Source organism: Callorhinchus milii, unplaced genomic scaffold (genome assembly GCF_018977255.1).
Source record: "Callorhinchus milii isolate IMCB2004 unplaced genomic scaffold, IMCB_Cmil_1.0 Scaffold3, whole genome shotgun sequence".
In the NCBI taxonomy this organism is placed as follows: Eukaryota; Metazoa; Chordata; class Chondrichthyes; order Chimaeriformes; family Callorhinchidae; genus Callorhinchus; species Callorhinchus milii.
The window spans coordinates 67,785,309-67,809,837 of record NW_024704744.1 but is presented as its reverse complement, the minus strand read 5'-3'; the positions used below and the strand labels follow the sequence as shown (position 1 = coordinate 67,809,837).

Here is a 24,529-nt window from a genome sequence, read left to right as displayed (position 1 = left end):
ACCTTTGATTTCATTCTTGTCCAAGTTTTGCAATTCTTCAATAAAAGCCATTTCGTTTTTAGTTAAGGTCCAGCTATTGTTAAGAACTTCTCCTTGAATGATGTATTTGTGCCCCTGCAGGAGAATGGATTTTAAATAACGAGGAAGTATTTGACCAGATACCGTTTCACTAACCAATTGCACATATCCTGATAATTTTAGAAATTAACAAATAATGCAACTACATCTGTCATGAGTCGTTTCTGATTAAATAAGAAAACTAAAAGCTACATAATTAGTAACAGTAATTAGGTACATCATTACTCATATTGGATGATATGTCTTCAGAGTTACACAGGAGGTAACCATTTTACAGACAAAACTTTTTAACACACCAAACTAGAATTAGCTTTTAAACAGAGGATAGAGATAAGGTGAGAGTGTTATACAAAGAATATCCTCTCAAGTCAAAAAGACGTCCTCCTGACGTGAAAGAGGTTATGTAAAATATAAGGATTATTATTTTTATTATGATAGAGATGCTGAAATAAGAGACAGAAATTATACAGATAGAAGGTGGAATGCAACAAAATGGCTGTTGAAGCCAATTTGATAATAATAATAATAATCCTTGCTTTTGATATAGCACCTTATCATATCACTGAGACGTCTCAAAGCGCTTCACAGAATATACTGTAAAGTGAATTGACTGTATATTTTGTGGACAAAACGCAGCAGCCAATTGCGCACAGCAGTGTCCCACAAACAGTCGTGGAATGAGTGACCAAATTATAATTTTTTTTAAGAGATTATTACCCCCAGAAAAACAATCCGCCAATTAACTAACAACCTGGCTCCTACGTACTGCTAGGTAAACAGAAGCATGTGGAGTAAGGAAACTTGTCTAAGCTTTCACCCCACCCAGGAATTGAACCCAGGTCCTCTCGCTCGCAAGGCAAATGCACTAATCACTATGCTATAGGAATCCCAAGGACCCGGGAGGGTGGATAAATAAGCTGTGTCTCGAATCCTGACCTGTGAGTGTGATAATGATAATAGTATTTAAAAGGGTATTGACTATATCAAAAATGAAGAACAATAATGTTAAAGATTATGGGGAAAGAGCAAGAGAATTAATGAAAGAACTTGTATTTTTATAATGCCTATTACATCAAAATAATATTAATTAGTTACAAGTAACAACTTTCTTGCAGGCAAATGCTGTAGACATTTTGACCAATTCATTCAGATGATTATGCTTGAACATCATCATGCGGTCTTTATTGTCCACCTGAATAATATTCTGACAGAATCTCGATTTAATGCCTCATCCAAACAAAGGCAAGTTTGAAAAAGCAGTATTCTCCAGTAATCCAAAGACGTATCAGCCTCGACTATGAGCTCAGGACTTTGTGGGCGAGTTGAACTCACAAGCTTCTGATCATGATATGAGAGTGCTAAGATATGGGATGAACTAGCCAAACTGGGATTTGAGTAAATAGCTCTAGTGGGAAAGCCAGCACCACCACAGTCCCAATGAGCCAAATGGCTTTCTTCTTGATGTAACTTTTTCATGATTCTATAAACAAGTGGATTGAATTCTGCTAAGTGTTCTCATCATAGTCTGGTCTAAACTTCAATGCAGTGTTGGGGATGTGCTGCATAGTCAGAGATGCAGTTCCTCAGATGAGATGTTAAACTATCCTGTCTGCCTGTCCATGTCAGTGCTCAAAAAGAAAAGGGAGTTTTTTCTGGTGTACTGAGCAACAATCCCCCAAATTAAATTGGTCATTCACTGTTTGTGGGTCATAGCTGGTACAAATTGGCTGCAATATTTGTCCACAAACTGTCACACAATCACACCATTTTATAGCATCTCATGTGAAGTGCTTTGAGACGTTTCAACAACATGATAAAATGCTATATCAAATTCAAGAATTATCATTATTATCAAACTGTATTTAGGTGTTTCATTTTATCTACATAATACTGTATTCTATTTTTTACATGCTAACAAGTAACTTATTTTCATTTGAAAATATTACAGTAGTTTGAGATCCTAATGGACAAAGAGAACATGATAAATAAAAATAACTTTATTACTTGTTCCATTTTTGAGTTTTACCTCTTCCTCAGGTGATAATTCCCTCTCTGGTGCTACAAGTGGAGAATCCTCTTCCACTGATACTTTTGACGTTTGTCCAATTACGGTCCTAGGTGAAGTTCTTCCAATCCTTAGATTTGCCGCTGAATTAGTTCTTGTTCTCTTAGTTACTGGTGTAGGATTGAGAACATGCTGATTCTTACTTGAGGAAGCTAGGAATAAACATAAAATAGTTAGAATTGATAGGGACAAGAGGGCATCAATTTAAGGTAGTTAATAAATAATAATCCTTGCATTTGACATAGTGCCTTATCACGTCTTCTAGACGTCCCAAAACACTTCACAGAATATACAGCATGTAAAGTGAATTGACTGTATGTTTGGTGGACGAAACGTGGCAGCCAATTGTGCACGGCAGTGTCCCAAGAACAGTCATGAGTTAAGTGATCAAACTAAGATTTTAAATTTTTTTTGAAGGTATTATTACCCCCAGAAAAGTAATGCCCAATCAACTAACAACCGGGTTCCTACTTACTGCTAGGTAAACAGAAGCATGTGGAGTAAGGAAACATGCCCAATGTTTCTCCTTGCTGGTAATCAAAACCAGGTTTCTCACTTGCGAGGCGAGTGCTCTAACTACAGGCTCCATATGAGAAAATGGGGAAGTTAAGATAATTTTTTTCAGGTAGTCAGGATGTGGAACGCCTTGTCAGAAGCCGTGGTTGAGGTAGAATGCACATTAGTTTTCCAAAAAGAACTAGATAAATACCTAAAAAAGAATAAACTACAAGCGTACAGGGAAAGAGCAGGCATATAAGACTGAAAGACTTGCTCTTCAAATAGCCGTCACAGACACGTAAAGGCTGTAAATGGCCTTTTCCCGTGCCGTATATTTCTACATTTCTATGGGTAAAAAAAAGTATATTGTGATGTAATCAGCTTCAGTTTAAAAACACACAAAGTATTAGGGCAGAGAAATAAAATAAGATGTAATTTGTAAAAATATAAATTAAAACAATATACAGTGTCTATGAAAGATAGAAAATGAGGAAGGCAGAAAAGGGAACAAAGGGGGAAGATAAATTGTACTTTGTGTTTATTTTCATGTTTCCAGCTTAATATTACAGCAATAATGCTTCCAATAACTTCTGAATAGTATTTTTTCCTAATAGATACATTAATATTCCCCACTTATTATTTATTAAACTTACTACTTTTTATTTTTCTTAGAAAAAAGTGATATCCAATATTTCAACATCACGGGTGAGGAGCTGAATTTTAAATCCTAGCCCAGAGGAGCAGTTATGTCTCTGCAATTGCTGGTGGACTGAAGGTTAATCAAATGTTATCTGTTTTTTGTTTTATAATAATAATAACCAATAATAATCCTTGCATTTGATATAGTGCTTTTTCATGTCTTCTAGACGTCTCAAAATGCTTCATAGAATATACTGTAAAGTGAATTGACCGTACATTTGTGGGCGAAATGCGGCAGCCAATTGCGCACAGCAGTGTCCCACAAACAGTCGTAGATTGAAAATGACCAATTTATTATTGTTTTTGGTTTTGGAGGGATTATTATTAGGCGTGTGGAGTAAGGAAACTTGCCCAAGGTTTCGCCCTGCCTGGAATTGAACCCAGGTGTCTCGCTTGCAAGGCGAGTGCTCTAACCACTGAGCTACAGGACTCCACTCCAGGACTATAAAAAAAAGTAAAGATCTTATTATTTTTTGAAGTGACTGATGGTAGGGTTGTAGTTCAGATAAAGCAATAATTTTTCACCTCAAATAACAGGACCTAAATATGCATAGGACCTTAGAGTAACTGTAGGATTCTGATAGCATACTTACAGTGAGAAATGGAAAGTTTTGTATTTTTACAAAATTTGAATGCAGGAATGATAGCTTGTCCTTTCCCAGTTGCTGCAGCTACTTGTTGCCCTTTATTAAAGATGAGCAGCTTAATATATACTTCGGGCTTGGAGGTCTGTGTCTGAATTGTCACCATGTGATTGGCCATCACTTTTACTTGGTACCTACAGGCTCATAAAACAATGTTAAGTTTAATGAATAACATTGCATTGACAAAAACTGTACAGTACTTCAGTATTTCAGATATCCCAGGAGATTTGGAAGAAAACTGAGGCATTATTTTAACGTCCTTCAAAAGCAACCACCTGTTTTATTGTTTGATTGAGTGCTTATTGTGCTTCCAAACTGAAAAAAGATTTTTTGCTCTCTTCAATTCCATCCCAGTGTTACTCCAACTTGCTCCCTCCTCTCTTTCAAGGCAAGTCCCAAAGCTATCCTTTTGCCTGTGCTTTCAGTCATCTTTCCCTTGGCTCCCACTGCCCGCTCGGGTGTTTACCCAGCACCTGAAACACTTTAATACACCCTCCCGATGTGAAATACGCTATAAAACGTAAATTGTACTGTATTATGTTTCTCAATACATTGAAGCTGACTGGAGGCCCATAACATTGCCAGAACAAGTACAATGTTTTACTTTATTTAATTGTTTTATGTCATTTAATTAATCAGCTGAGTTCATTTCTGTTGCTTTCCATGAAACTGGCAGCAAAGAAGTTGAAACTGATTGGATGGCAGCTCCCTCCAGAGTAGAAGGATTGCACAATCATTTCAAAATACTTAATCTAGTGCGAGCTGTCTGAAGCCATCCCAGTGACATTGGCAGCTTCATAGCAATTCTCCATGAACTGTGCAGTTATATACGCGGCATTAGTGATTTCAATTTTAAAATACAAAGTACATTTTTGTTCTTACCTGAAGATAATGCATTTTTTATTTGTTACATAGTAGTCCTTAATTTCCCTCACTGAAAAGTTACCATTCACATCTCTTGCAGGAGTAGGGAGAGGAGTCTGACAACCAATAAGGCGCAATTTCCATTTACCACTCAAAAGCGGCATATTTAGTGTGCGGGCTTCAGCCACGAATGTATAGCCCTTCTGCACAATGTAGATAAATAAACATTTTACAGTTTTAATCATGACTACATTTTGTTAATTTAAAGAAAATCTCTGCACTGTCAAAACATGAATTAAAAATCAAAAGGCAATCTCCAAAACCATTAAACCTACCTTATTTTTAGTGCATATAAAGGGTGTTGTCTTTTGAAACACTTTGGAAAATTCCTTTCCTGTGTCATTATTGATAACATGGAGAGCACAGATTGGTATTGAACAATATACTTTGGGCACCACCAGCACATCCTCAGAGGCATAAAACACCTCTCTGTGAAAGAAAATGGCAAAGAAGTCACAGAAGCACAAATAGCAAAATAGAGGAAATAAATGGTGTCATTTCTGATTTGGAATAAATGTTTACCATCATACTACTACATGTCAATTATTAAATATATTGGGTATAAAAATTTCATTGAGTCAACTGATAATGGGTTCTTGATAAATGTATAAAAATAATTATAATGCAGTTGTTAATTAATTTCCATATAAATTGATTACAAAAGTTTCTGCATAAACATTAAAATTGATATAATTTATAAATTGGTATAAATAAAGATTGGTATAATTGAAATAAATCCTAAACCTGAGACTAAATCACTTGAATCAATTCAAAATTTTCAACCAGTTTAACTTCATTCTTGTGGTTCATGACGTTATTTTAACCCCCTCACAGACACTGGTTACTCTCCATGCTTTCATGGGGAGGTTTATACGTAGAATTACATAGAATGCAACAGCCGTTAGGCCCACTAGTTCGCACTTGTGTTTATAATTCATAGAAGCCTTCACCTCTCCTAATCCCATCGTCCATATCCCCCTGTTTTTGTTTGGATATATCGTTGCTACCTTTCTTGATGTGTGGGATAAACGATAAGGCACAAAATGAAGGACTTGGACTGTCTTATTCAATTTACTCCAATTTTTCCTGCTGTGGAATGCAGTGACCATTTATTAAGGTTAAGATGTAATGTGCGTAATTTAATGAACAAATAGGGAGATTAGGAATATTTTTTCATGCAGGGTTGTTAGGATATGGAATGCCCTGCTGGGAGCAGTGATTGAGGCAGAATCCACATTAGTCTTCAATAGAAAACTAGATAAATACCTAAAAAAGGAGTAAGATACAGGATACGGGGGAAAGAGCAGGCCAATGTGACTGAAAGGATTGCTCTTGAAAGACAGCCAGCACAGGTACAAAGGGCTGAATGGCCTTCTTCGGTGCTGTAAATTTTTATGTTTCAAAATCATATCATATGCTCTGTAAATATACTCAGATTAAATATGAAGAGACATTAGTGAAAACAAATACATTCAGATTAAATTAGCAAAAGTATGGCTGAAAGTTATTTCAGTTCATACCTGAATGGCACAAACCAGGAGTTGGCAAATTGATCAGCGTAGGTTGTTACATAATCAGTATATACTGCCTTCGTCCATTCATCGCCAGCACATTGATACTGTGCTGCAATTTTTGGATTTGCTTTAAATATGTGTCTGTAAGAGACAAAGGAAAAACAATGTGGCACAATTTTAACAGGTTTAAACATGGACAAAGGTGCACATTTGTTTTATTATTATGAAATAATTATCCTTGGTCTTTCAAATGCACGACTGGAATTTTGCAGGCAGATGGGAAGTTATCTCCTTGGCACTCTCAACACCACTCTGAATTTTTTTTACACACTGAAAGATGTCCAAGCTTGGCAGACACCAATTAGACCCACAGACTCAGAGGCAAAGTCCAGCTGATGTTCACCAAACTGAAACCACATAGCTATGTACGGTAAACATCCTGTTGCTTGTCAAGGTAGGACCACCCTGCCCATTAGGACTTTGGCTTGCAGGGTTAACAGGAACTGAGTGGCAAGAATCCCTACTCCCAGTGATTCATCCCTCCAAGTTCTGCTGATAAGCCAGGCTGGCTGGTCTTTCATCAGCAGTGGCCTGGAGTACTGCTGACCTGCCTGGCTTAGGAACCTGACTACCAAGACCACCACAGAGGATTGACTCAATTCTGACATTCCATTGCTAAACATGTCATCTTGGAGCCAGCTCAGCCGGTACCAATGTGGGAGATTGGGAGAGAGAGAGGTTGAGTTATTACAATACATTCTGATTAATGGTATTTTTAATTGAAATATTTGCTTAAGGGGTCTTGTTTGACTCTGAACTGTCATTTCTCCCCCACATCCACGCCACAACCAGCACTGCCTACCACCACCTCCGCAACATTGCCAGACTCCGTCACTGTCTCACAGCTCAGGCTGCCGAAACCCTTACCCATGCATTCGTCACATCAAGGCTCCCTACTCATCGACCTTCCCAACTCTTCCCTTCACAAGCTGCAGATCATCCAAAATCAGAGGATCGAGTTCAAGATCCTTGTCCTCACTTTCAAGGCCATCCATGGCCTTGCCCCCTCCTACCTCCCTGACCTGCTGACACTCTACCAACCCGCCCGCTTTCTCCATTCAGCGGGCTCCGGCCTGCTCCACGTCTCCCACCCGACCCACTCTACCATCAGTGGCCGGGCTTTCAGCCTCGCTGGCCCCACACTCTGGAACTCCATCCCACGATCCCTTCACCTCGCTTCCTCCGTTGCCTCCTTCAAGGCCGGTCTCGACCGTTCTCTTCGATCGTGTCTTTGATCGCCCTCCCACCTCTCTGCCTTCCCTCACCCCTACACCACCTCTCCCCCATGCTCGGGCCCTGACACCTGACTGTTCAGCGCTTTGGGACATCCTCCCAATGTGAAAGGCGCTCTATAAATGTAATCTTGTTGTTGTTGTTGTTGTAGCCATCATTTAATTCTATACATTTACCGTGCTCATTGATTAAAAATGATTGTACTTTAGATATGTTTCATTTCCCTAAAGGGAAGACCCTTTACAAGCTGCTGCTTTTCTTTAAGTACTCATATTCATCTTCTTATCCTTTCCTGCAACGGAGTATAGATATCTTAATTAATATAAATAACATATTCAGTGTAACAGGTAAGACCAAGTTCTCTCATACAGAAGTTATGCTCAATACCTGAGTAAAATAAATCCATGTTGATCAGCATTTGGTTCCAGTGTGAGCCAAACTCTTTGTGTGCATTCTTTGAGAATTTCATTATCCTTTGTTCCTGGAGTAATGCAACAGAATATACGTCAGAAAAGTCATGAATATTTTTATTGTATTGGAGACACATTTAAAAACAAAATATCTTTGCTGCAAATGTGGACTAAAATTTAAGAATAACTTTATAAAGTTTAAACGTAATTTATTGGTAACGAATATTTTTTTTTGATCAGCCAGGTGTCAGATAAATGCGAAAACCCATCACTGTGCTTAAAAGACTCCAAATCAAACTAAGAATTTGGTTCCCATCTACACATGGATATTCTAGAGATGTTTATTGGAATGGAATGTGCACTCTCCCTGGAGGGACTCATCATGCTTACCCAATTCCGGAAAGTATTAGGCACAGGTTGGCAAGAGCTATAGCTTGGGGAGTCCAGAGGATGTATTGGGGTCTTGATGAGGTCTAAACAGATAAAACTGCACAGCTTGCCATTGACAGTACTACAAAGCTTTCCCACTGCTTGACTGGCAGCCCAAATGCCTCATCAGCAGTACCCTTGTATCCTGCAGACCCACCTGGCTAAGGAACTGGACTACTGAAACCGCCACAGAGGGCTGGCTTGACTCTGAAATTCCGTTGCCAAACACGCCACCCTGGAGCCAGTTCAGCTTCAAGGAGATCCTGCTTACCTCCCCCTAGGAAGACAGTCACTATTGGTCATTTGACATCCAGGAAGCACGGGTTTGAGCCCTCACTAGGTGGATGGCAGATACCAGGAGCTCCCTGATGGGCAACACAGCTCAGTATCACATGTGCTGCTACCATCGATTGTTAGTCGATTGGCAGATCGTTTTCTGGGGGTAATAATCCCTCCCCCCAAAAAATTATTCAATCTACGAATGTTTGTGGGACATTACTGTGCGCAATCAGTTATCATGTCTAGCCCACATAATACAACAAGATTCCATTTATAGACAGTAAATTCACTTTACAATATATTTTGTGAAGCGCTTTGAGGCGTCTAAATGACGTGATAAGGGGCAACATCAATTGCTAGGATTGTTATTATTATCTTCCTGTCCGCAGCTCAAACACTCATCCCCATAGTAGGGCAATTAGGTGGATGTAGCATCATTCATACTTTTACAGGATAGATGGAATTTATGTTGTGCTTTGTTTTGTGCTTCACACATGTTATACACTACAGAAACATTCATCAAAGTGTGTCCAGAGCATAATAATAATAAGAATTGGGCTGATACCACTGTCTGCAGAGTGGGTGCTTCCTATCCAAAAGACAACCAACATCAAAATGACTACTAAGGTTCTAGTTTATGATATTAAATAATTGTGAATATTGGATGGCAAAATTCATGACCAGGGACCCATGAATTTGAAAGATTCAAAAATGGTAGCAAGCAAGACAGCAATGGAAAAGTTCACAATCTGATATTATCAAACATTGACCCCCACAGATATTATTGGATAATGAGAGACTAGATTCCAGGCCCAACTCCCTTTCACTGTATTAAATCAAGGATTATTTGAATGAATTACTTTTTTCATAATGGTTTCATCATGGTTTTTCATACAGTTATTGGAATTAAGCGGAATGCCCTGCCAAGTCCACTGCAGGTTTCAAGAGTGAAGTAGATGGATACTTGTATGATAAACCCTTGAAGAAAATAGGGCGGGGCAGTGGGACTGAATGAACAGGTTGCTCTGAGAGTTGTTACAGACTTGATGGACTGACCTCCTTATGAGCTGCAAATATTTATGATTCTATTCATAAAAAACGAAATTATAAAATTTGTTATAAATTGTGCCTTGTTGACAACATGTTATATGTAACAAGAGTCTGACTGTCACAAAGGTTTCACAACATAGCACATCTATATACTGTTAATTCATTTCCACTTAAGCAAATACATGTGCTAATATTGCATTAATTATTCTGTTGGAGAATGACTGAACTTAAAAGGGAATATCCTATATTAAGGTTAAGAAAAGTAACTAATCAAAAACTATATTTAACTGATTGTTTAGTTCATAGATCCATTACATTATATTCAAATAATAAAACTGTTGTTTTATATAATTATTTAAATAATAAATTATACTTGGGTTTTGTGGACCGAGTAGTACTGTACTTTCTTAATGCTATCATAAAATGCCATTATTTAACCTGAGGTATTTTTTGGTGTTAAATTTAAACTTCTGATGCACATGCAAATGACATAAGAAAAGCTACTTCTATGAGACCATATTGGATTGAATATAGTCAGTACAATTATCACATTTAAAAGTTATGGTACTCTCTTGTGCCATCACTCTATTGATGGTAAACAGTAATCAGTAGAGAATATACTGAAGATTTTCTTCATAATTCAGTGAGCAATGCACTGCATGGTATTGAATCATTTCAACTTAGGCGGTTCCAGAATTGATCCAAAGCCCATGCTGTGTTAGACAATTTTGTCAAGGAAGTAATGAGCCAATGGGGAAGCTTTCAAACTAAGTTTTTCTTTTATAGAACTCATACAACTTCCAAGGGCAGAAATGTCATCAGGGACTGTCAACAACAACAAAAAAACGTAACACAATATTGCTCAATGCTGTTTAATTTTAAATGAACCAATCCTTAGGCACACATGTTGTATATCATGCCTCAAAGCGTTGCTTCTTCATTACACTTATTATTATTATTATTATTATTATTATATTACACTGCTCATGTGTGCATCTTCATGTTATTAGCCTTAGGACTTTTTGTGCAGTCACTTGCGATTCCACATCAATTCTGTTGTCAAAATGAATTTAAATGTATTTGTTGATTGACTATTCAGTTACAAATAATATGGAATTTGGGAAGCAAATGATCTAAGCTTTATTTTGTGAAATTTTAAACAGTGCATAACATATAGAAATGATAAAAAGGTTTATTTTTCTAAAAATAATGTTTGATTGGTTGCAAGTTAATACTTGATAAAATGTAACAATATTAGTTCATTGAACTGAACCTCATATCCGAATAGCTTGGATATTTCTAGATTATAATTGTTTCATTATTTTGCACAACTAAATTTGATTCAGTTTGACACTTCAGATTTAGGTTGGCTGACCCGGTTTCTATTTTAGAAACAACAATTCCCATGTGCAGTAGGACAAAATATCTCTGTATATTAAGTAACTAGCACAATAATTTTCTGTGTGTTACTAATGATTTTAATGCTCTAAGGAGCAGCATTATACACCTCGAATAAATTGTTTGTCAATAAAGTTGTAAAACACTAACTAAGCTTGATCTATTAGGTAAGTAATAGATCCAGAGGGTCACATTTAGGTCTCTATTCAGTTAAACTATCTGTTCGTATGTCACCGATGGACAGTATTTAGTTCAAATCTGAGGCTGAGGGGATGAACATTTCAATAAGCATATGCTCCTCTGGTGGCAAAAAACAGGATGAAAGGATGAGACACCCAGGCATGTGACTTCTATGGGGTCATGAAGGTCCTATTCATGAATGTTTAACATTAAGCAGAAGATCCACCAGAATAGTACATTTGAGATGAAATCAGAAGCAGTATCTAGGTCAGTGAATGATGTGTTTAAAGGTAGCAATTTGAGAGTTGCTTTATGACTTGATGTACTCTGCTTGTGGCTGTGAAGGTCATAGATTATTTTTAAAAAATTCTGCTGGCTCATTTGAACCAACTAGTGGGTATTATCCAGAGTATGATGTTCATCCATATTCAAGATGTGAATGATCCACTGGCCCCAGAAAGGTCAAAGGTGACCATTTCATCAGGTGTGGAAGAGTTCTGTTGCTGGAGAGGCAGTAACAACTTATTTTTAAAATTTTCCACTCTCCTCTCCGGAAGGTGTTCACTCTTACTGGGATATGGTTCTGTCCACACAGTCCTCTGCTATTTTGCCCATTTGGAAACCTTTCTTTACAGACCCTTTTCACTTGTTTTCCTCTGAGAAATAAATAATCAATGTACACTTGACATGCATTGCAGTATGATCTGCATTCTATCCTTGGACTGAAAGCCTGCTCAAGCAAAGGAACCACCATTTATGCCTGTGTTAACAAAGCATACCAATTGATGTAACTAATAAAAAAAGGACTACTCTACCTTTGCACTCCTTTACATATTATTCTACTTTTTGTGTATGTTCAGCCACATTTTTCTGGTAAACTGACGTGTTGAATTTTATGGTTATTTCCTTCATTGCCTCGCACCTTACTAATCTTACCATCAGCTCAAAACAATAATAATAATCCTTGCATTTGATATAGGGCTTTTCACGTCTTCTTGACATCTCAAAGCGCTTCACAGAGTATGCTGTAAAGTGAATTGACCGTGTATTTGTGGGCAAAACGTATCAGCCAATTGCGCACAGCAGTGTCCCACAAACAGTGGTGGATTGAAAATGAACAATTTATTATTGTTTTGGAGGGATTATTATTAGGCGTGTGGAGTAAGGAAACTTGCCCAAGGTTTCCCCTGCCTGGAATATAACCCAGGTTTCTTGCTTGCAAAGCGAGTGCTCTAACCACTGAGCTACAGCACTCCACGGACAATGGACATGAATCTCCATAACACCCTCCTCTAGTACAATTGGAAATACTTCATTGCAGATTACTGACCCCGTTTATACTGCTGCTGCATTTCTCTTTGTTTACTTGTTGTTGCATGTTTTTCCAATGCAAATTGGTATCAATATACTCCAGACACTTTCCTTCGGCCAATAATAACCTTGTTATGGTGGATGACATGTTTTGGGCACTTTAATTGGCTACTCTTTTGAAGTTCAATTATGACCCTTCCAGGGACTATAACTATCATTCAGCCCCAGAATTGATGAGCGTTAACATTCCCACATCGAAATTTGCATTCTTATAACTTGAAAACCTTTAATTTTTTCAGGGGATCTCTTTCAGATCTTTACATATAACTGTTTAAATATATATTGAAGAAAAGTCACCTTATTTTACTGTAAGGAGTTAAATAACAAATGAACAATTTTGAAACCTGAATGTATAGAAATTTACATAATTACCAATTGAGTTTATTAGATAAGAGAAAGCCGTCGCTGTCAAGCCACTATGCGTATAGGGAAAGTCTAGCAGGCAGAGTGATCAACTACATTATCTTCTAGATTGCTCATGCTCAACTTTAAATGTGTTGAGTTAACAAAGTCAAGGATATTGTCCCAAAGACGATGAAGTTATTTCACACCTTAAATTAAATAGTTTGAAACCCTAACCTCAAATAGTTCTGTTCTTATTTTGTGGAGGATAAAGAACAATTTACAAGGATTTGTTGTCAGCAGGGTTAGCCTTAGCTTAATTGTTTTAACCTCCATAAACAACAGATTCTGTTTGGTTTGGATCAGTTTGGAAAACGCAAAGCTGGGTTTAACTGAAATTGGTAGGTAACAAAAGAAAGGAACTGCTGAAGACATTCAATACAGATAAGATAAGGCAGTGAAAATTTGTGACAGCAAATAAGAACATCCTACATCTTGCAGTCTAAATACCAATGAATTTATGCCTGAGCCAGTGTTATTTTTCCACCCACATAAGACAATATATTAACACTCTGTAAGCAGAATAAACACTTATTGAGATACCATGACATACATTTGCCAAACTCAGAATTCCATTTTGAGCATTTTTTTTGAAAGATTATCAAAGAGACCACAAACATAATTCCAAAATTTTGATTTTCCTGACTTCCTGAGGCATCTTAGTTGAAGGTACATGATGATTAATTTAAATAATTAGAATAGTGATTTAGTTAAGCACATTAATGCGTAAATCATCTTCAGAATTTGGGACTGAATGTTGTAGTGTAAACAGGTGGTGCAGGCAGTTGTATTATCTGATAATGCAGGTTTGTTGTGAATCAACAAATCATGGCACACATGGTGCAGACAAATAAAACATCCTTTATTTTTCTGATATTCAAATTGTTTTTCTGATATACAAGTATGAATACTGTAGAAATTACAGTTTAGGAAACCATTCGACCATTAGTCCTGAACTAGTGCCGGATTCTCCACTATAGATTCTAAATCCTTTCTCCCACACATTTCCATTAGGTCACTGCTGACATCACTTCTTGTAATGGACAGAAGTTGGCCATTTTTAGCGCAGGATCATCTGGTATTGTGAAGTGGGCCAACTGAGTGTACACATGTGCAATGAATGGGGCCCACTTTCAACTTGAGCTATAAACAACCCCATTTTATAGCAGGGGTTCTACTATATGTATTCTCGGAGCTTATTCTTCTAATACAGGCATCAGTCTCTGTGTTCTCAAAGGATAGAGGGACATAGAATAAGAGAATAGCAGCGGAGGGGGCACTGGTGGAGTATAAACATTGGTGAATACCGGTTAGGTCAAATGGCGTGTTTCCGTGCCATATCCTCTATGTCACTCTTCTGCACTTTAACATTATGTTGTGGCAACAAGAAATATATGCATTATTTAAAATGCAGTCTAACTGGTAAACCGTACACTTTGAGGATGACCAGGATATATTTTAACTCAATTGATTTCAGTATTGCAGCTAAGAATTCTGTTCGTCTTTTTTATTGCTCCCTCATATGTTAAAATACGCTGAGTGAGAAGTCAGTTAACAATCCTAGATTTCTTTGAGCCTCTACTTGGAACTAACCTCGGGAAGGTAGGGGAGGAAGTGAGTGGGGGCTTCTTGTGCCTGGGGTAGCCAAGATCATGACCTTGGCAATAGAATGTTGGAAATGAGTCACTCCTCTGTGGCAGCCTTGGTTGGTAGTTTGGTTCTCTGAGTCAGGCAAACCATGTTCTCCAAGGCACTGCTGGTGGCAGTCCAGCCAGCCTGGCTTGTCAGCAGGAATTCGAGGAGCAGACCAGTTACTGGGGGCACGGATTCTTCCCACCTGCCTTCTGTTAACCCTGGAACCCAAAGTCCTAACAGATAGGGTGGCGTAGCTGGACGAGCAACAGGAAGCTTGCCAGAAAGTATTTATAATGGCAAACAATGCCTTTTAGTTGGTAAATAACCTCCAACCTCCAAGCAGGGTGTCTCTCTCTGGGGAGAGTGTGCACATTCTATTCCAACACAGGCAAATTGCCATGCATAGGTGGAACTCAGTTTGGTTTGGTTACTCTTAACATTGCAATTGGTTTCCTTAAGTTTTAGACACCCAGCTGACCAAAAATCCCTCCATTGTTTAATTTCCACATTGACTACTCTCTTTTTGTCTTTAAATAAATAACAACTTGCATTTATATAGCACACCTCATGCATGGTACTGTCTCAGTGCTTTAGCGCTTTAAAATCTACCTCTTCGACACATCTATAGTCACCTCCCCCTCCTCCTGCTCCCTTGATTGTGTGCAACCCTGTGACTTTGAAGGGTGCAATATAGATATTTGTTGATTTACATGCGCCTCCCATTCCCATCTTGTCTTCCTCCTCTTTTTCCACAGTTCAGTTGGATTTGCAGATTCATTTGACACTCTCAGTGGGCAAATCAGTCATTTATGTAGTTTGCAAAAGGAGGTGTTCAAGCAGGACCCTGAGGCACTGACTTGATACATTCCTCCGTTTCGACACAGTTCTTCCAAATATCCTTCTCTCTATTTACAACAATTTGTATTTATGTAGCACCCTTCACATGGGATAGAGTCCCGGAGCACTTGAAATATTTAGCTAATTAATAGCACAGTCTTCAAAGGCAGTTTAAAGCAGCAGTTGAGAAAATTGAGGATAATAGATAAGAACTCCATCTTGATACTTTATCAAAATAACACATGATACAGGTATAAAACGGCTCATTTCTGAAGCAAAATGTGATTTGAACAAGTTGACTTCCTACCTGGAACTCTTGCAGCTAGGAGTCTTCGGACAAAAAAGCCTCGACATTGGGCTTGTATTGTTATAGCAGCGTTATTTTCTGTAGCAGTTGGTCTCCTGCCTTTCCACATTTGTGGCACATCATAAATTTCTCCTGAAAAACATTAATGGCCTCAGAATTAATACTGAAGCTACATATTATTACTCAAATAGGCTAATTTTCTTTTTAGCCACATCACATTGGGGGCAAAATGGTAGTAACAAGATTTAATGATTACATTAGTTTCCACATAAACAATTGGAGTACGTTATTTGGCTCACAAGATCTTCAACAACCACCTGAACAGACAGAAAGGAACTCAGTTTAATGTCTCATCCAAAGGATGGTATCTCCAACAGTTCACGCCTTTTTTTCTGTTGGCTGGCTGGCTGAATATCACCATCATTATTCTGGACTACCCTTTCACTGGCTTTTTTCTAAATTAAAGGTTGCTTCCTCTTATCTTGAATCCACAAGTTTTCCTGGTATTAATAATAATAATAATAATAATAATAATCCTTGCATTTGATATAGCGCTTTTCACGTCGGGAGGACGTCCCAAAGCGCTTCACAGAACACACTGTAAAGTGAATTGACTGTATATTTGTGGGCGAACGCGGCAGCCAATTGCGCACAGCAATGTCCCACAAACAGTCGTAGATTGAAAATGACCAATTTAATTATTGTTTTTGGTTTTTTTTTTTTTGGAGGGATTATTATTAGGCGTGTGGAGTAAGGAAACTTGCCCAAGGTTTCGCCCTGCCTGGAATTGAACTCAGGTCTCTCACTTGCAAAGCGAGTGCTCTAACCACTGAGCTACAGGACTCCACGTTGAAATGGGTTGAAATGCATCTCAAGCAATATTAATTAACATCAGATACAGCCTGACCAAACTATCAGAAAGGATAAAGAGGAAAAAGAGCTAGTACCAAATAGATGCTGGTGAGATCCAAACAACAGCTTCAGTTTCGTCAACATTGAGTTGATGAAAGTTGGTTATCTCATAATTGAGAAAAACAATCAGGGTTCAAAATAAAATTATTTCTGAACATTATCAATATTAAATAAAAGTAAACTTAAAAGCAAACAACATATCTGTTATAGAAAGCTTCAAATGTTAAATTTCACTTACCAAAGTAATTCAGGGTTTCTGAAAAAATATTTCTTACTCTGAAATCTTGTGTAATAACTCTAATAGCAAACAAATCTTGAGAAGTGTAAGAATCACGAAGAGCAAGGGCCAAGGTAGCATAAAAAGCATTTTGGAAGTTCTAGTGAAAAAAAATGGTTAAAATTATAATGAAAAACGGATGACAACAAAATAATGTTTATTTACATATATTTTATGGAAAACAAACAATTTACAAGATTTAAATAAAACTAATCCTAGAATTTGATATCAGCACCTTTCATGTTAGAAGAACGTTTCACGGGATTTACAGTGAAGCATAGTGTAGTGATGATGTATTTTGTAGGTGATACAGATAATTCTTACAGAACAAAACCTTCAAGAAAATTAAATATTAAAAAAAACTGTAATTTCCATTGAACCATCCCTTGTTTGTGATACTACACATATCTCTTTGCAAATTCTGTACATACATTTATGTATATATATGCCCGTCTATTTAGATTAATTGGTCGTTCGCTTAATGGCTGTGCATTGGACCTTGCTGTGTGCAAAATGGCTGCTACATTTATATTCAAAACAGTCCTTACATTTGAGAGTAGTTACATGTGACACTCGTGACATTTTGTTGTGATGAACCATCATAATAATGAAAAAATGTTTTTGTTTAAAATGAAGCAAAAATATATTTTGTGTGTTTGTGATCTGAATGATACTTTCCCATGTAGCTGGCAATTCTTATCTCTACATCCCCTAAACATAATCTCTTGGGTTCTCTACCCAATAGTTGTGAACAATGTGAATCCCTCTGATTGTGATAGTAATGTTGCCTTGACAGTCACCTGGGTGAACCACGTGGTTGTTTGTTCTTTTACATTTTGTTAATATTTTTTATGCAGAGGGTAATTAACGACTGAAACAGGTTGCCAGGAAGGGTGGCAGGAAGAAGTAGTTTGAGAATGGCTTAACCAGAGAAAAGTGTTCAATTCTTTTTGAAAATAATTCTTTCTCCAATTCTAACCTAACTGAACAGTCAATTCACCTGCATGTGCTCTGCCAACATTTGTCCCTTTCCAATATTGGGAGGAACATGAGCTTTCATCAGTTCCATTTCGGCTTTGGCTAGTTCCTGTTCATCACCACAGGAATTTAAAACATTCCCAAGTGCTTTCATGATCTCCTGTGCCTGCTGAACAAATCGAAGGCTCTCCTGGTGATGTTCACAAAACAAAAGCACAAACGTATTATGAATTTCCTTTATTCAGTATTTATTGAGTAGGGTGAATTGCTGGTTTTCCACTGATATGAACAGGTTAAGCATATAGAAATAGACATTGATAGGTAAGTGGAGACACTGGAGACATTGGTTTACTTTATGAAACCCATTTAAAATCTTGCAATTACCCGAGATGTCTCCTTTCAAGACTGAAGAACCCTACTAGATTGTCTTATTACTACTCATAGTTCATTTTTCTAATAAAGTGGATCATCCTTGTTCCTCTTCTCTACCTTCCTCTAGGCCTAAGCTCTCTGGGATGCTACCCTGTGTGAGAGATGCTATATACGTGCATGTTGCTGTTAATGTTGTTGTAGGGCCTTGGCAGCTCTTTTAAAAATATAGAAATTTAAAGCTCAGATGAAGCCCATTTGGCCTATCAAGTTAAAATTGTGCTGCAGTGATCAGAACTGTACACATCACTCCAATTGCTACCTGAACAGACACTGTACAGCTAGAACATGACTTCTGGAGATCTAAACGGATCTAATTTGAGAATAGTTCAGCAATATAGTCCAATGTAAGATACATATTCCTACTTTAATATGGCCATCATTGTTTCAGCCCTCTCATTTTCCTAATTATATGGCGAATTCTACTATGTATCCTTTTATTTAAGAATCTAATACCAAATCTGTGATTGTCTTTTCATGCTTCAAACCTTTGCTCAGGAACCTGCTTCTGTTGCTGAGTTTTATCTTAGTAGAGAAACAGCTGACATTCCAAAGACTGGAATACACTATCCATGCAGGTGGTGGAGATAAACTGTGTCAGAAAAATTTCAAAGGGAAGCTAGTAGCTATTTGGTGAAGAATTAAATTGAGCCGTGTAGGAGATCGGCATAGTGTAAGATAAGACAATATTATTTTCAAAATATTATTACCTATCTTTTTCTGAAAGAAAGACAACAATTGTCTTTTCCAGTCCTGCATATTCCTATGAATCCCTAGATACTCACACCATACGTTGGTGTATTTGAAGCTTACGTTCAGATAACATTGACAATGGTTGATAGTAAATATCCAACAGCATAACATGCTTGGGAAGATTCTTATTCAATGTGGCTTGTTTCTCGTGCTAATCAGGATGCTGGTATTGTACACCATTTAAATATTATTTGTTTATGTACAACAACAACAACTTGCATTTATATAGCGCCCTTCACACAGGGTAGCGTCCCGGAGCGTTTAATTTACATAGAGTTTGTAATTGGGATTCCATGTAATATGTCCAAAGGTTTGTCAAAACTGGTTCTTTCAATTTGGGGGATTAGCAGGTTAATTTTCTTTCAATCTACTTGCCTCGTTCTCTGCTGATTCACTGTCATTCTTTTCACTCAATTCCCACACTTGTCTCCCAGTTAATTATCACTGGGATTGAAAAGTGACAATTCACAATGGGATTAATTAACTCAAGAGTCAATAACAGAGAATCTTGCTGGTATGTCATGGCTAATTTGCTGGAACCTCAACATCTACAATCCAGCTCTTCTATGAGTGAGCTTTGACACACAGTCTATTAACAGAATTTCCCTGTTAGCAATTTGTTGATGTTGTGATCAGTGAATCACTTTTTTGCCCCATTGTCTTTCTAACCACTGCTACAATCGTATTTTCATAATAAAAATGTTTCATTATTTTATACAATCAGTTTCATCTTGCTAATTTGCAGTAGCCAAATTAAATACAATTTCACAAAATATCACATAAAAACACAGAAACAGGAGTAGGCCATTCAGCTCCTCAAGCCTATTCCACCATTCTATAAGATCATGGCTGATCAAAGTGATTTTTAAACTCATACATATATTGTACTTTATTTAAGGACACATAGGTATTAAAAATACAGGATAATAATCAAGGTCAAACAGGAAAAAACAGTAATAAAGTAGAGGTAAAAAAGGATTATCTTGGAGCACTTCAACACTGTTTTATTAAGCCAACAACCAAAATCTAAACGTCTATTAATTTGTAACTTTTGCGCATATTGATCAATCAAATAGTTTTAATCAAAACGTTATTTAACTCAGTAATGAATCTGAGTTTGAAATTGAGAGCTATGAAACTGCTATTGGAAAACATACCTTGCTAAGATTTGACAGAATTGTTTCCTCCTCACCAAAGGTAAATGATACAGTGGAACATAATTGGATATGATGTCCCAAGGGAGAACTAGGTATAAAGCGAAGCACATGGCGTCTGGAATAGAAAAAGTTACCTTGAAACATGCTTCTGTGTTGGAATGAACTAGAATTTCTAGGTTTACCAGCAGCACCATCTATTGTTTTTGTGGGGAATGCCTTTTGTCAACCATTTTAGGCCTCAGAACTTCATTTAAAACTCCAGGCGGAATCGAACCAGACCAGTGCTTTTTGTACAGATGCCTTTTGATGTTGGCACCTGGCATAAATGTATTTCCTTCAAGTTCAAATAATTTTAATGAAAACATTATTAAATAACAGACAAGATGTTTGTTGTCAAAATAAAAACTAAGCACTTACCCTTCAGGCAGCATTAACATAACTGATTTTGTAGCATAGGTGCGCATGTGCAAAATTGGTGCATTTGTAATAAGACTTGTCCAGGAGTAAGGCTCAGCCAGAAGGAGGCCAGACAGAAGATTTGAAGATTCCTTCTGATAATCTCCTAAACATAAATTGGCATTCATTCGTTTGAAGTAAGCAAAGCAACATAAATTAAGATATCCCACCCAAATACAACTGTACAAAACTGCAAATTTGAAATACTGCAAATACTGAAAATCCAATCTTGATTTTGAAGCCAGTTTTCCATAATTCTGACTTTCACAATTTGAAAGTTTAAGACAAGATGGTCTCTTACAGGCTAAGATTAGGTGTAATCAGCTCTTTGGTGTATTGATGAATATTACCCCGTCATCCAAGCGAAGCTTTAATGGTGCAAATTGTCTGCTCATTGTATGAAGACAAACATGATTAAATGTTACATCAAATGGAAATATTTGTTAGTCTTCAAAGATCTTGGATCAATTCATGAACACAGATGCACATTGCTACCATTATTGTGACATTCCAACCCAAGCTACTTATATGAATTACAATACAACAACAACAAGATTGCATTTATAGAGCACCTTTCACGTCGGGAGGACGTCCCAAGGCGCTGGACAGTTGGGTCAGGACCCGAGCAGGGGGGAAATGGTCAGGGTGAGGGGAGAGAAGGGAGGGAGCGAGGAGGGGGTAGAGAGTCGAGAGGGGAGCTGAAGGCATGGTTGAAGAGAAAGGTCTTGAGACCGGCCTTGAAGGAGGAAAGGGAGGAGGCGGCGAAGGCACTGGGGGATAGAGTTACAGAGCCTCGGGGCTGAGAGGCTGAAAGCCCAGCCACCGATGATAGGGCAGTTAGGGTGGGGAATATGGAGCAGACCGGAGCCAGAGGAACGGAGGGTACAGGAAGGTACGTGGGGGGATAATAGGTCAGAGAGGTTAGGGTTAAAACACTTTAAAATGCAAAACGTAAGAATATACTAACTTCTTTCAACTTTATCTTTGCTGGGAAGTCTCTCACAGTTAATATCTCCCCAGCGTACTAATGCAGAGAAGGTAACCAAAATTTCAGTGGGTTTCAGGTTGTCAACAAATAGGTAGTAAGTTCCTCGTTCATCAATGGGCTAAAAAATTGTCACAAGAAAATATTTTAGTTCTGTACAGAATGAAGAAAGTTTACATTTTTATGATGTATTACCATGTCAAATCAAAGTAATTTTGTATTTAAAGCATATTTCCTTTAATATAATAATTAAAGAACATTTGCTTGTTTCTCTAGGCAAAGACGGCAGCTACTTTGAACATGGCAAAGTTCCCCAAACAGTTTTGAAACAAATGGCCAATTAATCTGAAAGATTGTTGGGAGAAACTTCCTTCTTCAAATACTTAGACATTCACCTAAACAGGCCGACGGAACCTCATGTGAGGGACGGTAGCTCTGGCATGCAGAGCACTCTCACTACTGCTCTAGAATAATAATAATAATAATAATAATAATAATCCTTGCATTTGATATAGCGCTTTTCACGTCGGGAGGACGTCCCAAAGCGCTTCACAGAACACACTGTAAAGTGAATTGACTGTATATTTGTGGGTGAACGCGGCAGCCAATTGCGCACAGCAATGTCCACAAACAGTCGTAGATTGAAAATGACCAATTTATCATTGTTTTTGGTTTTGAAGGGATTATTATTAGGCTCTGTGTGGAGTAAGGAAACTTGCCCAAGGTTTCGCCCTGCCTGGAATTGAACTCAGGTCTCTCGCTTGCAAAGCGAGTCCTCTAACCACTGAGCTACAGGACTCCACAATGCCAACTTAGTCTGCAATTTGGGGCTTAAATCCCCACAACCTTATGACCCAGATTTGAGAAGGCTACCAATTGAGCCAGACTAACATTAGTAGACTCTATAGTATTAAGACACACTATGAAGTTCACACCATATAGAAATTCATGAAATCCACTTTGAGATCCAGAGCCAGGAACAGACCACAAACACTGTAGCAATGACACATCGTTAGCCCGCTTGCAATGTAAACAGAATATGTGTATCATATTTAAATATTTACAGTAATAACAACACAACCAAAGAAATTACCTTCATATCTGACCTTTGAGCTGTAAATGGGTACGAATTGGGTTTATGGAAAATCACCAATGTCCTTAAAAGTAAATATATATTTTAATAAAACAGTTTTTAAAGCAAACATAAACTAAGAAAACATTAATATATTATCATCTCCCAATCACTCCCCAAACCACCACCCGGTACTTCCACTCGACTGGCACCAGCCTCCTACTTGTCCCTCACACCCTCCGCTCCACCATTGGAGGTTGCGCTTTCAGCCATTACATCCCAAAACTGTGGAACACTCTCCCTCAAACCCTCCGCCTTGACCCCTCTCTCTGCTTTTTCAAGTCCCCCTTAAAAACCTTCCTATTCGACCATGCTTAAGGTTGCCACCAACCCCCACCTCCACCCCGGCTCGGAGTCAGGCTCCACCACTGTTAAGCTCTCTAAGACGCTACTCTACATGGATGGCGCTATATAAGTCCAAACTGTTGTGTTGTTTTAAGTTAGTTGCACAATTTTACTGAGGTGAAAGCTGACCCTTTCTGCTCAATTATTATAAAAAAGTCTTGGATAATATATTTCTAAATTATACTGTTAAAATGGTAAATTATTATCACTTTGGATGAGTGGACTCGGGGATTCAATATTTGCTAAATTAATGAGAAGCTCTATTTGCTGAAGGTGTCTTAAGTGCAAATAAAAGTGCAAACTGAGAGTGAAATGCAACCTCTCCTCAGTTTCACTTTCTCAGTCAGGGCAAACAAGAAAACTTAAATCGGTGTTTCCCACCCCTTTTTCAAATAACTCAAATTAAACCCCTAGATTAACTAATGGCTTACAAGTGCCTGAAACTGTTACTATGCTACTTTTTTTATTAATTGCGATATTTAACTGAAAATTAATCAGCTTTGAACAATGACATTTATTAACTTTCATTAAGAAAATGGGTTTATGCAAAATATATACAGAGATCATTATCACAGCTTCCTTACGAGGCAAATCAATCTTATTACACTGCTCAATTTATGTTTAATTCATTAGCACAACTCTAATAATATCTAATAATATTAGTAAAAAGAGGAAGAAAAATCTGGATGAGACCATTCCTTTCTCCTTCTTTTCCCTCCCCTTTCCACTAAGGAGATCTTCTTACCTATGTAGTTGGTGGAATATTTTACAAAGAAAATAATCTTGCTGAACTTTCCTGCACCTTTAATTGTTAAAATTGCACTTTATAGAAACCAAAGATGTGAGAATGTTGTAACTGGAGATACAATATAATAATGTCAATACTTTTGTCTTACTGGAAACATTTGCAAAAGTCGTCATAATCAATCCAGGTTTCCTTCCCAATAGGCTTTTTTTCTATTGTCATATTCAAATCAGAACCAGGCAACATACTCAGCAATGGTTGTGCCAAAAGTCTTCCATCACTAAGCAAACTGGTGTTGCTACCTGGAGTGAGAGGATATAGTTAAGATGAAACTCTTAAAAAAATTG

The 24,529-nt window shown here is 37.6% G+C and overlaps 1 protein-coding gene across 1 annotated transcript in view; it reads right to left on the bottom strand.

Moving 5' to 3' along the window:
• The window catches only part of adgb (androglobin), a 109,653-nt gene that overhangs the window by 19,798 nt on the left and 65,326 nt on the right, over nucleotides 1-24,529 (bottom strand). Inside the window, exons 19-33 of the mRNA XM_007894495.2 lie at nucleotides 24,334-24,484; nucleotides 23,054-23,117; nucleotides 21,943-22,081; nucleotides 20,937-21,081; nucleotides 20,520-20,634; nucleotides 18,203-18,370; nucleotides 17,164-17,302; nucleotides 16,014-16,145; nucleotides 8,103-8,196; nucleotides 6,429-6,563; nucleotides 5,184-5,337; nucleotides 4,867-5,051; nucleotides 3,934-4,118; nucleotides 2,105-2,295; nucleotides 3-114 (exon numbers count right to left, since the gene is read on the bottom strand). Coding sequence (XP_007892686.1) covers nucleotides 3-114; nucleotides 2,105-2,295; nucleotides 3,934-4,118; nucleotides 4,867-5,051; nucleotides 5,184-5,337; nucleotides 6,429-6,563; nucleotides 8,103-8,196; nucleotides 16,014-16,145; nucleotides 17,164-17,302; nucleotides 18,203-18,370; nucleotides 20,520-20,634; nucleotides 20,937-21,081; nucleotides 21,943-22,081; nucleotides 23,054-23,117; nucleotides 24,334-24,484 — 2,109 coding nt within the window. The remainder of the gene's footprint in view (nucleotides 1-2; nucleotides 115-2,104; nucleotides 2,296-3,933; nucleotides 4,119-4,866; nucleotides 5,052-5,183; nucleotides 5,338-6,428; nucleotides 6,564-8,102; nucleotides 8,197-16,013; nucleotides 16,146-17,163; nucleotides 17,303-18,202; nucleotides 18,371-20,519; nucleotides 20,635-20,936; nucleotides 21,082-21,942; nucleotides 22,082-23,053; nucleotides 23,118-24,333; nucleotides 24,485-24,529) is intronic.